This window comes from Centropristis striata, chromosome 7 (genome assembly GCF_030273125.1).
Source record: "Centropristis striata isolate RG_2023a ecotype Rhode Island chromosome 7, C.striata_1.0, whole genome shotgun sequence".
In the NCBI taxonomy this organism is placed as follows: domain Eukaryota; kingdom Metazoa; phylum Chordata; class Actinopteri; order Perciformes; family Serranidae; genus Centropristis; species Centropristis striata.
In genome coordinates, this window is record NC_081523.1 from 11,008,604 (window position 1) to 11,021,714 (window position 13,111).

General features: G+C 42.0%; 1 protein-coding gene across 1 annotated transcript in view; it reads right to left on the bottom strand.

Annotated features, from left to right (window-relative positions):
- Window positions 1-6,966: 6,966 nt before the first annotated feature.
- fam222aa (family with sequence similarity 222 member Aa) overlaps window positions 6,967-13,111 on the bottom strand; it is a 50,195-nt gene continuing 44,050 nt past the window's right edge. Inside the window, exon 3 of the mRNA XM_059337647.1 lies at window positions 6,967-11,650. Coding sequence (XP_059193630.1) covers window positions 10,191-11,650 — 1,460 coding nt within the window. The 3' untranslated portion in view covers window positions 6,967-10,190. The remainder of the gene's footprint in view (window positions 11,651-13,111) is intronic.

Below are 13,111 nucleotides of genomic sequence, written 5' to 3' on the forward strand. Positions count from 1 at the left end.
ATTGGATTTTTTTATTCGAGGATATTTACGACTAATCAGCATCAGCCAGAAATGATGTGATTTGACCAAATGAGAGTTTGTGAGTAATGATAAAATACATTTCAGGAGTGCTGTAAATAAAAACATACATTTTATTATTAAAATTATTTTATGTACCTTTTAATCAGACGATCTCATTGAAATTAAAATTCCTTTTCTGAAAGAAAGAAAGAAAAAGTGTGAAAGAGTTCAATATAAAAAAATGAAAAGGTTTTTTTTTCATTTTTTGTATTGTGTATTGTTGTATTTGTGTTATTAACAATAATAGATGTATTATTGTTGGACAGACATTTAAATGTCTACAATTCTGTCCATCTCACTGTTGTCACAACATTTTTCCATAATTAATTGTGCGAAAAAGTATATTTGATATTATCAAATGGAAAGTCAAGAGTTACATTTTTGGTGGCCGACAATCTAAATAAACTTTCCAACCAGATTTTGATGGCATTACATGTGTTAAAAAAAAAATAGAGTTCTTGATTTTCAATGTATTTCTTATAAAATGCATATTCATTCATTCATCTCATGACAATTATTTTGAGTTTAGCTGTTAATTATGATGTGCAGTTCCTCATCTGGCCTGCTGATGGCTGCAGAGGTCTAAATTCCTGCACTGTGTTGCATGTAGAGATCCCAGCTGAGGCCGAACAAGTGTTAGCTGTGTCTCCGCCTGCAGAAACAATAGGGCACAAATGTAATTATAGCTGTAAATATTGAATTGACAGTGCTAACTGTTATTAGCACTATAACCTTTAATAGGTTACAGTTTGTAGAATGCAGTCCACTTATGAAATATTTTATCCCGTGGATCTCAGGTCTCGTTGACCTCGCTGTAACACCCGGCCAGTAATTATGGGCTTTTGCCTTCCTAATGAAACCACAAGCTGGCAACAATTTATGAACTGCTTCACTGCTTTTCACCTTTCATCATTATACTGCACCTTTCCTTTTCCTCTATAAAATGCTACTGTGAGGATCTTCACTCATGATAACTAGGGCCTCACCCCTCACCTCCCATCCTCCTCCTCCTCCTCCTCTTTCTCCCCTCTCTGAGGCCGGCAGCGCTGAAGGACACAGGGAATCTCTCACCACCTCAGAGAAGAGGCTAATCCTCTTTGCCCCAACTTTAACTGGGCCACTAATCCTCCAGGTTTATCTAAGCAGTGAGCACCTAGCGCTGCTGACAACTTGGCCTGCCCTCCTCCCCGCAGCCTGTTAAGTAGGACAGGGCTCGGTCCTGCAAGTGTCACTGTCAGCAACTCTGGAACCGCACACTTGCACAGGAAGTGTGAGCTGTTAACAAAATGGCTCACTTGCTTGCAGCATGTGTGTGCTCGCTGCCACAAATGTGTCTCAACAAACCAAAGTGACAGCCAAGCAGGATCATGTTGTAACGGCCCTCATTTAGCAACTGCACATAAGGGAAAGTTGACAGTCTCAGCCAAAGGTCTTAAGTAATCTAACTAGCTTAGATATTGGCAGTACAAATTGTTCAGCTATTGTCCAGCCAGTTAAGCTTTAAGGTGTTTAGGCTGATGAGTCTCAAGTGGATACCGTGCTGGACTTGAGCCAACTCATTCTTTATTCGCTAAACAACACTCAACTGGCTAGAAGTGCAACATTCATTGTCTGCCTGAGGTCCAGCAGCCGGACACAGAGGGAACCCTTCCCAAATATTGGTCACACCCTCACTCAACATTTCACCAACTTGTATTTCAAAAGAGGCGGACGGATCAACACTGAATAATTCAAAGTCAAGTGAACAGCTAAAAGCAGGTTTCTCACAGATTTAAGTCAGCGTTAATTTTCTTCTTTGAAATAATTCCTTGAAATTCCCTCCATAATCCCCAGTGAAATGTTTCACCAAGGTGTGGTATTTCTGAATGGAACGAGCAATCACTGGAAGCACTGGGAGATGAGGAGCCAGAGACATATTGGTTAGGTGGTGTGTGAGATGACCTTTTAGTTCATCTAAGATGAAACGAGGCTGCTGAACCCGAAATGATTCAGAGTGTCTAAACTGACAGGCGAGGGCACGGCCGTGGCAGAGCGTCAGCCTGCTGCCCGGCCTCTATAGGCATCTCTCATGATTTATTGTGAAATTGCCAGGGACTCAATGTGGCGTGCAGGTGAATGAGTTTTGCTAATAAGAGAAGCATTTCTGCTCCACAGAGCTCTTTTTCTGTCTGAGCGAGCGTGTATGAAATCAGTGTGCAGTCTCCCAGTACCACACGCTCTGGTGGAGGCGGCTGGCTCATCAGTCTACGGCTTATCTGATGTTTTAGGTGGGTGGAGAGGTTGGGAGTGAGCAGAGAAGGGAGGAAATAGCGTCAATATTGAGTTCTTGAAAGCACCTGTGTTGTTAAACTCTAGATTTGGTGTGTGTTGTGTTCCCTGTCTTTAGGAAGTGGACTCATAGAGAGGCGTGTATGGCAAAATCCAGCATAGAAAATTTGTTTTTATTCAAAGAGTCCCTCCATTACAAAAAAAGTTGGGATGCTGTGTAAAACACTTTGCATTAAAAGTGTGTGTATATTTGTGTATATGAGTGTATATTTACAGAACAAAAAACTTCAAATCAGTTTGAACGTAAAATATATTTCCTTTGTACAGTTGTCTATTAAATATATGTCAAAAACGATGAGAAATGATCACATTCTCACATCCCAACTTTTCTGGCATTGAGGTTGTACACTGTGGAGAGAATTACATTTAAACTAAGAAGTCAAAGTGATATCTTTGAAGCAAATTGGTCAAAATGGTTTACCAATGTGTCAATTATAAGGCTGCATCTTGTGTGTCAGTATAACACTTGTGTTATTTTCCAATTTAAAGTTTCTCCAAGTGCAGAATCATTGTGGATTGATATTAATGTGTACATATGCACATATGTGTATAATATATATATTGTAATGGGTATGTAGGAGTGTGAATATGTATATATATTTGAATTAAAGTGGATTTGTCCTTATTGTTGTTTATTTTTATTGTTGACTTCTTCCTGAAAAGAAAAGACAATAAAAAGTAAATTAGTTTAAAAAAGTAAAAAAAAAAAAAAAAAGATTCCCTGACATATACAACCCAGATGCCGAAAAAGTTGTGACCCCTGTGGAAAAAAAAATCAATTAAATACAATATAAAGACAATATATCTCATGCTTAAACTGATCACCTTTTGTCTTTTGTTGTAAATGTACAGAAATATACACTGTCTGATGTGTTTTTTCTGCATCTCCACATTCCACATTAACATCCTTAAAAAACACATCTACTGCCTCCACCTCATTAAAAATTCCATAATCTCTGAATATGCAAATTTAGTTGCAAATTTCTGCAATTTAAATGCAGCACTCTGTAACACTCTCAGTATGCACTGGCTGCTACATCACACTTTTTGATTGAAATTTTGAAATTTGAACCAGGATTGACTCAGAGCACAGAGAAATGTTCAGCTTTCACCAGATGAATGTGGAAAAAGTGTTCTAGTGTCGAATACTGCGCATACATCAGTCTGCACAGTGAAGCTCATACATTAACAAGAAGAAAAAAATATATTTTTGAGCAGAGGGGAACTTTAATAGCTTGACACTAGAATAAGGACTATTAACCCTCTTATGTTGCGCGTCAAATTGACCCATTTCGAAGTAAAAAAAAAAAAAAGTTATATGTAACTATATATTTTTTTGTATTATGTACACCTTTCCAATGTACATAAAAACGTTTTAACATGCATTTTTTTAATGAAAAACGAGTGAATTATTCTCATTGAACCATGACCTGTTAGCGTCCATTGCACTTAATATTGATTGAATCTGTTAGTAATGGAATTAATAAACATAAACAATGTTCATTGGGATTTTTTTGGTTTTTGACACTTTTGGATAATTAAATCCAACATGAACATTGTTGCTGTTCCTGATCAACAAACATAACAGGAGGGTTAAAGACGAAATTTTGGCGTGCTTTTGGAGGCGGCGTAGGGAGCGAGGAGATGTGAACTGCACTAAGAGATCAGTGGCTGTGCTTTGATTTTTAACCAATTAGCTTCAGAAAAACAGTTATTTGAGGGAGCTGATATTCCCTTACTGTATGTCTTAAATGTCCAACCTTCAGCGGAGAACATCCTGTCTGGGCCACTTTGGTCAATAGCATGTAAAGAGACTTAGCTTGCCCTTGCCTCTGCCTAAATGTAGTTTCTCCAAATCCTTGCCCAGGAAAATCATTCCCACAGTATGTTATCATTGGAAACAGCAAACAATATTGTCCCTTTTTATACTGTATGTTGTTTTCCGGTGATTGCACAAATGATCCTTTACAAACTTTGTTGACCTGAGTGATGTCACATTATACTGCTGCAAAGGTGAAAAAGGTCAAGCGAACAACAGGATTGTGAGACCGGCATATGGCGGTGATGTGCAAAGTGAAGCCTAAGACTAATATGCTTACCTTCATTACAGTAAGGTCTTGTCTAGAGTCTTAAAAATAATGTAACAAGATGTTAACAACAAGAGAAAGAGAGAGAGAGAGAGAGAGAGAAGAAGAAGAAGAAAGACCACAGATGAGTGTAGCAACAAGACAGGCATAGAAGTCATCTGCTTTATTTACTTATGTCAAACAATAATACATAAGAGAGGAGAGGTCAAATGAAAACCAACCATCTACATTTAAATAAAGAAATTTCCGTCCTGAGATCGACAAAAAGCAGGGAACTGACAAAATATCTACTGTGGTCGTTGGGATGGAGAGGGGACAGTGGCAGTTTCAGCAAATTGAAGATGATGGTTGTGGGGAGATTAGGGGGAGATTGCAGAACTCGAGAGGGGGTAGAAGGTAAGCAATCACTGGGATGCTTGGCTGTAGGCACATTCAAAAGTTGAAAACCCCACGACTAAAGGATTTTACAGCTTTTTTTTTATATTCAGACTTCTTATTTCGAAATCTAAGACTCATATATTATCATTTTAAAAAAAAGCAAGGTATTCTTTACATTTTTTCATCCTGAGGAGACAAAATCATTTTTTAAACATAAATACAACACTGCAGGGAGAACACTAAGAGAGATGCTTAATAGATTTCCCATTTCCATATATATTATTTTCTCAAGGTTGCCGCACCCTCAGACTTTGGCAGCGTTGGTGCATTTGAGATCATTCGGGAAAAAACAGCCCTGTTTGTCCACAGGAACATTCTGAGAGCCACACAAACAGTAAAAGGAAACAGGGAGAGAAAAAAAAGCAAAATCCCCAGACTTTTGTGTTTAGATTGGATACAGCAATATATCCACCACATAAACTAGATGAATATTTGGAGGCCATAAGCTTTTTCAGCTGAACATACATAGTTGTGACGCTGAAGAAATAAAAAGCTGTAAGCTCCTGGAATTATAACCTGCTGCATCGCCTTTTAGTAAAGAGCTCTGGGGCTGTGCCTTTGGAAAAAGATTTACTTTGTGACCTGTGCTGACTTTTACCTTGTGTTGTACTTAATAAATGCTTAAAACAACATTTAAATTGTGTGGTGCTCACACGCAAACCCTTCCAGTTTTATTCAGTAGCGCTATAGAGATGTGCTGTAGCTCCATAAGCAAAACACAACAACTCTTTTAATGATATTGTGCAATAGAGCTATAAGGCTGGTGGGTTAACTGTACAAGCCTCCTCAGGACCATCTGTATTATTGATTAAAGTATTTTCTTGCTAGGTAGGAGCCAAATGGAGTGGACTGGCCTCGTGACTTTATCTTCTGCAGACGTTAAGGAGGGATGCTGGGAAGGACTCTGAGATGAGAGCCCCGGGGGCCCAAGGGCAGCCAGGGGACATGACTGAGGTTGACCAAAGCGGCGTGGAGGGGACGTCACCCCCCCTACCCACCACCCTCTGTCATCTGTAGGTTAGAGAAGCAGCGCCAAGACTCTACAGAGCGAGCAGCTGCCTTTATTTTCTCTGTCCCTCCCTGTCCCCTCTGTTTTGAGAGAAAGAGCTGACCCTGCTTTGAACGGTGCGTCTGCTCTCCTTCCTTCTCAGCAGTATTTAAGGTGCATAATACGCGACTAGACCTTTGCACTGGGTAAAGGTCTTCATGGACTTATTGGGATTTACTAAGGGATTTTTACAACCAGCATACGTCAATTCCCCTCCACTTTACCCTCAGGCCATCCTCGCGAGCGTCTCATTGCCCTTGAAAACGTGTTAACAGTCGATAGTCTGCAGCCACAGAGATAAGTTATAGATCTAAATGTCCTCATTTAGATGGACTGTGATTGGTGTAATCTATCATTTCCTGGCCAGCATCACTTAAAATATTTTTCCAAGCATTAAAAGAACTTAATTACAAATGAAGATTTTCACTTACTAGAATTTAGTAAATTGAGGCACAATAAGTCTTTCAGCGAGGAATGTGATTTCCTCAGAGCTTGAATCTGAATATGAGGCCGCAGAGCCAGAGAGGGGAGGCTGAAACCAGCACCAGGAACATGGCAATTATCCTGATTACTGATGCTTCGAGGCTCCTCTGACCCCAAATCCCTCCCTGTATCTCTCTCCCTCTTTCTTTCTTTTGCTGAGATCTGTCACATTGCACGGGGCCCCTCAGCCAGGCAGGGAGCAACCATGTATAATCCAACAGAAAACAAATCCCCTCGATCAAACACAGCCCAGCCTTTTAAAGCAGGCCTCTGAGCCCGGGCGCCATGGTGCGGTGCTGAGGCCCTCTGAGACGCTGTGGAGGCTGTGATTTAGCACCCCCCCCCCCCCCCTCCCCACTTTAAAACCCCGCTGTCCTCCCCTTCAACGCCAGCCAGCCAGTCCTAACCTTCAGTTTGTTTAAGCACTGCTGAACCCTGTTGGCCCCGGACAGGGGGAGGGTGGGCTTAGATAATGACATGCCATATGCCACTCTGCCTCTGCAGCTGAGTGAGCCGTGCATGGATCAGCTCAGGCACAAATCTATTTGAAATTTAATTCTATTATCCTAATATGGGCTAAGCGTCTATTGTCCAAATCGGGAATTGTGGAATGGACCAGAGTCGCAGGGCTAAGATGCATCCCATCAATAGGAGCTCATTAATGTGTGTAGAGGACCAGGGGGGGACAGACAGTTTGGAGCCTGTACAGTAGAAAGTGTAGCCACAAAGCAAAGATGGTAAAAGTATCTATACCACCTTATTATATTTAACACAACGTGAAAAAAGCAGCTTTATTTTGCGTCGTCTTTTCTGTTTCAGTCAGCTAAACTTGGCTCAAAATGGTCAGATTCCTCGCGGTACCTAATAGGAAATCCCTCGCTATTTGAAAAGGGTTTGATTTCAGCCCTTTGAATGAATGAATACTCTCCACTGGCAGTGTCCAGCAGCCAGGCGTCACCCAATATTCCCATTAGCAGCGAGACCTGGTGCCTCAGACCTCCACTGGTGGGAAAGGCCAGACACCAGAAACTCCACTGCCTCAAGTGTCTCCTCTTCACTTCAACATCATGTGACAGGGTTTAATGCTTGGATGCAGAAGCCAAACGGAGGGGATTTAGGGACGGGATGTATCTGTAAATCTGTCAAAATATTTCTACAAGACAGAAAATATGCTGGAATCACAGTGTGGCTGGGGTATTAAGCTGTTGAAACAACATGAAAATTTTTCACTGGAATGTTAAGGAGGCTTACTGTGCAAATTTAAGCCAAAGGGGCTTGGTATTCTTTCCACTGAAATCTTTGTCAAAGACAGTAGTGTGTCTACAAACACCATCAAATTTAAGGCTCATAGTTAAGATTAAGCAGGGGTCATTTTCAGCGACAACAGGACTATTTATGGAGTGCAAATGATCAAAGAAACATTATTTCCTGCTTGTCTTCAATATGTATGTGTAAATCCTTTCCTTTTTTTCCAAACAATGCTGTCCGTTATCTTTGGGTGGCCAGAATGTAAACTTTTAAAAGATTATAGATTAAATATAGCACGTTTCGTCAATGCACAGTACTACAGTGCTACGGTACAGTAAAAATGATCTACATCACGCGCCGCTCTGGATCTCACAGAGCTGCTGCTGCTGCTGCTGAAACAAGGGCCCAATTTCCCACTGACTTCTAAAGGACATACGTTAAAAAATAATGACAGACTTCAAAGCCGAGATGTGGCTTCTGAATATATTCTTAAAGAAATTTATTTTACACCTCAAAACAAAAAAGGGGATAGGGATTAGGGATGTGGTACATTGGGAATGTATTGACAACTGTAGTTTACATTTTTTGGTGTAAGCTCAGAGAAAAATGTTAATACAGTCATAATAATTGCACTTCATAAATCTAGACTGATGCCAGTATATCCCCACAACAAAGCTCCAGCTCCCTCTCTCCAGTTACTAAATTCAATTTACCATTGAAATTTGACGGACAAAAGAAATGCTAATTTAAGACCAGAGGACTGCTGCACTGATCCAATTTTTCTCTTTCGCTCGAGTCCCACAAGGCAATAAAACATCGCAGTAATTTAAGTGCAGTACATTCAAGGGAATCTCACAGTCATAATAAATATTTCACTCCTCTGAATCATCAAGTTAAGACTGGCCCTGGCTAAATGGATCCCGACCAGGGGCTGAACCGGACAAGGGAAAGCAGTGAGCCTTGTCTCATTTCATCTGACGCCAGAGGACAGGGCATGATTGTTTCCATTTTGTATTTGTTTGCAGGATCAGGGGTGAATGGTCCCCCCGAAATAGGACTTCCATTTGTTCCCACCTCTTTCTGTCACCGTGATAACATTCGACAGAAGTACTGGATGTAGCACTGCAACTACAGTTAGAAAGAAGTCATTTGAGAGCTTGATCTCTACTCTAGCTGCAGAGAATATCTAAAGCCTCCAAAAAAGGGAGCTAGATTTGCAAAATATCTCCTGTACATTACTCAGATATGATGCTTATGGGACTGGTGAATCAGTTTTTCAGTCTTGGTGGTAGAAAATCTTATAATGACACAATTGAAAAAGAAAAAAAAAAAGTCTGAGGATTTTGATGAACACAAACTAAAATTCACACACGCGCATGCACTCAGCCACATACACGCATAAAGATACACGTATGGTTATGTGAATAACCTCCCAATCACATTCTTCATTGTAACATTTCTTTTTCATGTTTTTTTTTTTGCAACATTTTCTTTTTTAAATAAGTATTTCAAGATTTATTGTAGATTCCAGTGTTGGTTAGGAAAAAGGGCTCTCCGACCAGGTTCTTACAGAACCAAAGCAGCGACTATGCCTCACACCAGGACATAAGAAACTGCACATCAGCTTGAGGAGGAATTATTAAATCATAAAAACAAAAGTGAAAAAAAAAAGCATTTGAGACACTTTTCCCCATAGCAGCCAATGCATATAATATACCTACAAATATATAAAACAACAAAAAATAGGTTCAAGTTTTTCAAGTTTCTTAAATATATCATATCCAAACTACCCAATTCCAAACTTCAAAGTTAACAAGATTCAAGCAGTGCAATTTATGTTTCAATTATAACAGCAATAATAACTAATATTGTACTATCCTTTTAATTCAACCTTATGATCCTTGTACATATACACCCGAGTATAATTTTAGTCTCCTCACGTATCAGTACATTGTGTATCTGTATGTGTTTGTCTATGTGTGTGTTTCTGTGTTACAGAGTTTTGAATTTTGAAAGCAGCCCTAAACTTCGGCCCTTTTAAGACCCTTTCAGTGACAACCTACACAGTAGCTTCATCCGTAGTATTTGGAGGGGGGATACAAGTGACGTACGCACTTCATATCAAGCTATGATTCTCATTAAAAAGTTCAGGCAAGTAAAACAACAACAAAAACAAAAACAAAAGAAAAAAAAATCAATCCAAAATTCCTATTGGCAAACCACACAATGGAACATCTGGAGAATCTTGAAATCCCTTTTTCTCTCCCACTGGCAATTGGTACCACCTTTCATATTTGGGATCCCCACAGCCTGCCTTGAAACCACCAAACCTACGGTCACACAGCACAACAACTGCTCTTCTCTAAGCTCCCACACTAGTTAAAGCAGTGCCACTCTCAACAATCTGTACCCAGAAAAAAAACATATCTGTTCTTTAACTTTGATTTTCTTCACAAAATTCACAACTCTTGATTCTCGTCCTCCTCTTCTCCCCCCCTCTATCTGTAAACAGGGAGGCGGATGTGTGCATGCTGGTGGTCTAACAGACGTGGCACAGACACAGTCTCGTAGCCTTTGCCAAGCATCTGCTCCTTGATGCAGGGTGGGTGGATGTCGTTGATCAGGTACTCCAGAGACTGCAAGCTACTGCTCAGCAGTGATGTGTTGCACAAGCTCTTGCTGGGAAGGCTGCAGCACATACCTCCCCCGCTGTCTATAGCAGGGTGATGATGATGGTGGTAGTGGTGATGGTGGTGAGGGTATCCCATCTCTCTGTGCCCCGTGACTGGCCCTCCTGTGGAGGTGGCCAAAAGCTCCTGGGGGTTGTAGCAGTCACTGTCAGGTGTCACCAGCACACTGTTCCATGGCGGGGCAAAGTATTGACCCACTGAGAAATTTCCATGCATGCCCACACAGTTCAAAGGGGAAGAGCTGACTTTGTCCATCCCCCCTCCTCCGCTGGCACTCGCTGTCAGGTGGTAAGGTCTGGAGGAAGAGGAGGACATTTGTGCCGCCATAATCCCTCCCCCCGGAACACAAGTTTCGGGGGACTTGCTGATGGCGCCCCCTCCTCCACTCCCTCCGCTGTACATGCGGAGAACAGCCTGTTGATGATGCTGCTGCTGCTGCTGTTGTTGTTGCTGCTGCTTCTGCCAAAGGATGTAGTCCATACCATCTGCGTACACACCAGTCTTCATCGCCTCTGCGTTTTGAGCCGGCAGCCCGGGCCCCGTGTACACCATATTAGCCTGGGGAGCCATTCCTACCACGTAGCCTGCACCTGAGGAGCTAGAAGAGACCCCCATGACTGTTGTGCCCTGCTTGGAGGGGCTGGAATTTGACGGTGCAGTGGCAGCCCCCTGGCACACCTGCTGCAGCGCCTGGGCCTGGCAATGCTGGTTGATCTGGTAGATGATGCTCTGGATGGAGGGGAGGTTGGACTGTGCGGGCAGGGCCAGGCCTCGGCCCCCTGTTACAGGAATCACTGAGCCAGCTACAGTGACATTTGGGGGGACTGACAGCACGGGGCCTTCTGGAGGCTTTGAGGGCCCAGTGTGGTATACCATTTGGCCGTGGCCACTGGCTAAAGTGCTACTACTAGGGGGTGGGTATGGGGCAACAGCTATGTGGGCTGGAGAGAGCTTAGTCCGTCTGCCTTCCGAGTTCTTGAGAACACCTTTTGAAGGAACAAAGGTGGCTGTTGATGATGATGATGACGAGGAGGCCTTGACGATGGCGAGCAGGCCCTGGTAGCCCCCTGTGTGGATATAGGGACCATAGCGTTGCCCTGTGGTGTCGTATCCATTCACAGTCCGATTAAGGTGCTTGTGCTGGGGAACCCTGATGTTGGTGGGGAAGATCTTGATGGACAGAGGGTTGTTCGCTGTCTTCTGAGCGTAGGCATCAAGTTCTGCCGCAGTGGGGTAGCGTGGGGAATGGGTGGGCACCACCAGCTCACCTGCAGCACAAACAGAGAGAAAAAGTGTGAGTGCAATGAACGATTGAGATTAAAAAAAGGAAACCTAGATGGGGGCTAGTGCTGCGGAACCGAACAGACCAGGAGTTTAATTACTAGAAATATTGAAGGAGCCAACAGCAATGGCAGCCACAAAGTCAGATCAATCAATCAATTGCAATAACCACTACTCTGCTGCAACAGTAAAACCTGGCAGCGTTACACTGACCACATCTAAAGCAGGCTGACAAATGTGAGTTTTCTACAAGAGCAGATGAATAAAACCAGATGCAAACAGCGTAGTAACCCAAACAGAGTTAGCAAATAGTAAATCAGGACTGACACTCATTTATGTCCCATCACTCCTCTCCTCCATTTGAGCTTTCCTTCCATCTCATTTTCACACCCTCCTGTGGAAGTTCATCCCTAGGCAAATGGATCTTTTTAAAAACTCATTCTGTCAAAGCCTGGTACCTTAGGCGCTGTTAAATCAGTGCATTGTGAAATTAATTCGGACTCTCTTTAGCATTGAATTAGGTTAGCCTTGGATACCAGGCAGACAGGGACGAAGGGGAGGGGATAAAAGCTTGTTTAATTGCAGTGGCACATTTGAGATTTATAAGTGGTATCACTTACTGGGTCTTACCCTTGGCCACAGAATTTCCACATTTATTCAGTCCAGGAGTACGTAGAGAGGCCCACACAAAAACCAATTAAACGTCTAAAGGGAATTACTAGCCTGGTTAAGGTGAACTACATCAGACCGGAGCCAAGTCAAGATTGCTACAGTGCTGCTGTGTAAACTTGGTCATGGATGAAACTGAAGATTGGTTTGAAGATGAGCGCATTTTAAAAGATGGAAACACATTATTGTTGAGATGAAATAAATGAAACATGATATAACAATGGCTCACACTTGTGGAAAAATTGTGGAAAAGTTCAGTGATCAACAGAGTAACAAAAAGATGCCTTTTCTGAAAATGTATTTTAGATTTTTAGTACATGTATTTATATAACACTTACAGAAAAAACACATGACAGAACAGACAATAGGCAGGTGCAGAGATGTTGCTGTATGAATGCACATGTAAATGCTGTGTACTGTTTGCCATATGAAACCAATCCAAACTCAAAATTCAATTCAGCAGTGAACGCGGCGAGTGAGACTAGCAATGGCCCCTCGCTCAATGAGCCAAGGCTTGGCCATTGTGAATTGAGGTGGCAAACAGGAAAATGGCAATTTCTAAAAACCCCACCATGTGTCATTGTTTGGGGGCTGGGCATGGAGGTGAGAGGCCGCGGTGAGATTGGATTTAAACGACATTATTCAGGCAATTTCATGGCTACTTAGCTCAGTGTAACAAAAAGGGTGGGGGGTTGGGAAAAGAACTCAATTTACAAGCAATATATCAGCTGCCACAAATGACTTGCAACCCCTTCAAAAATGACATTTTTATGCAAAAG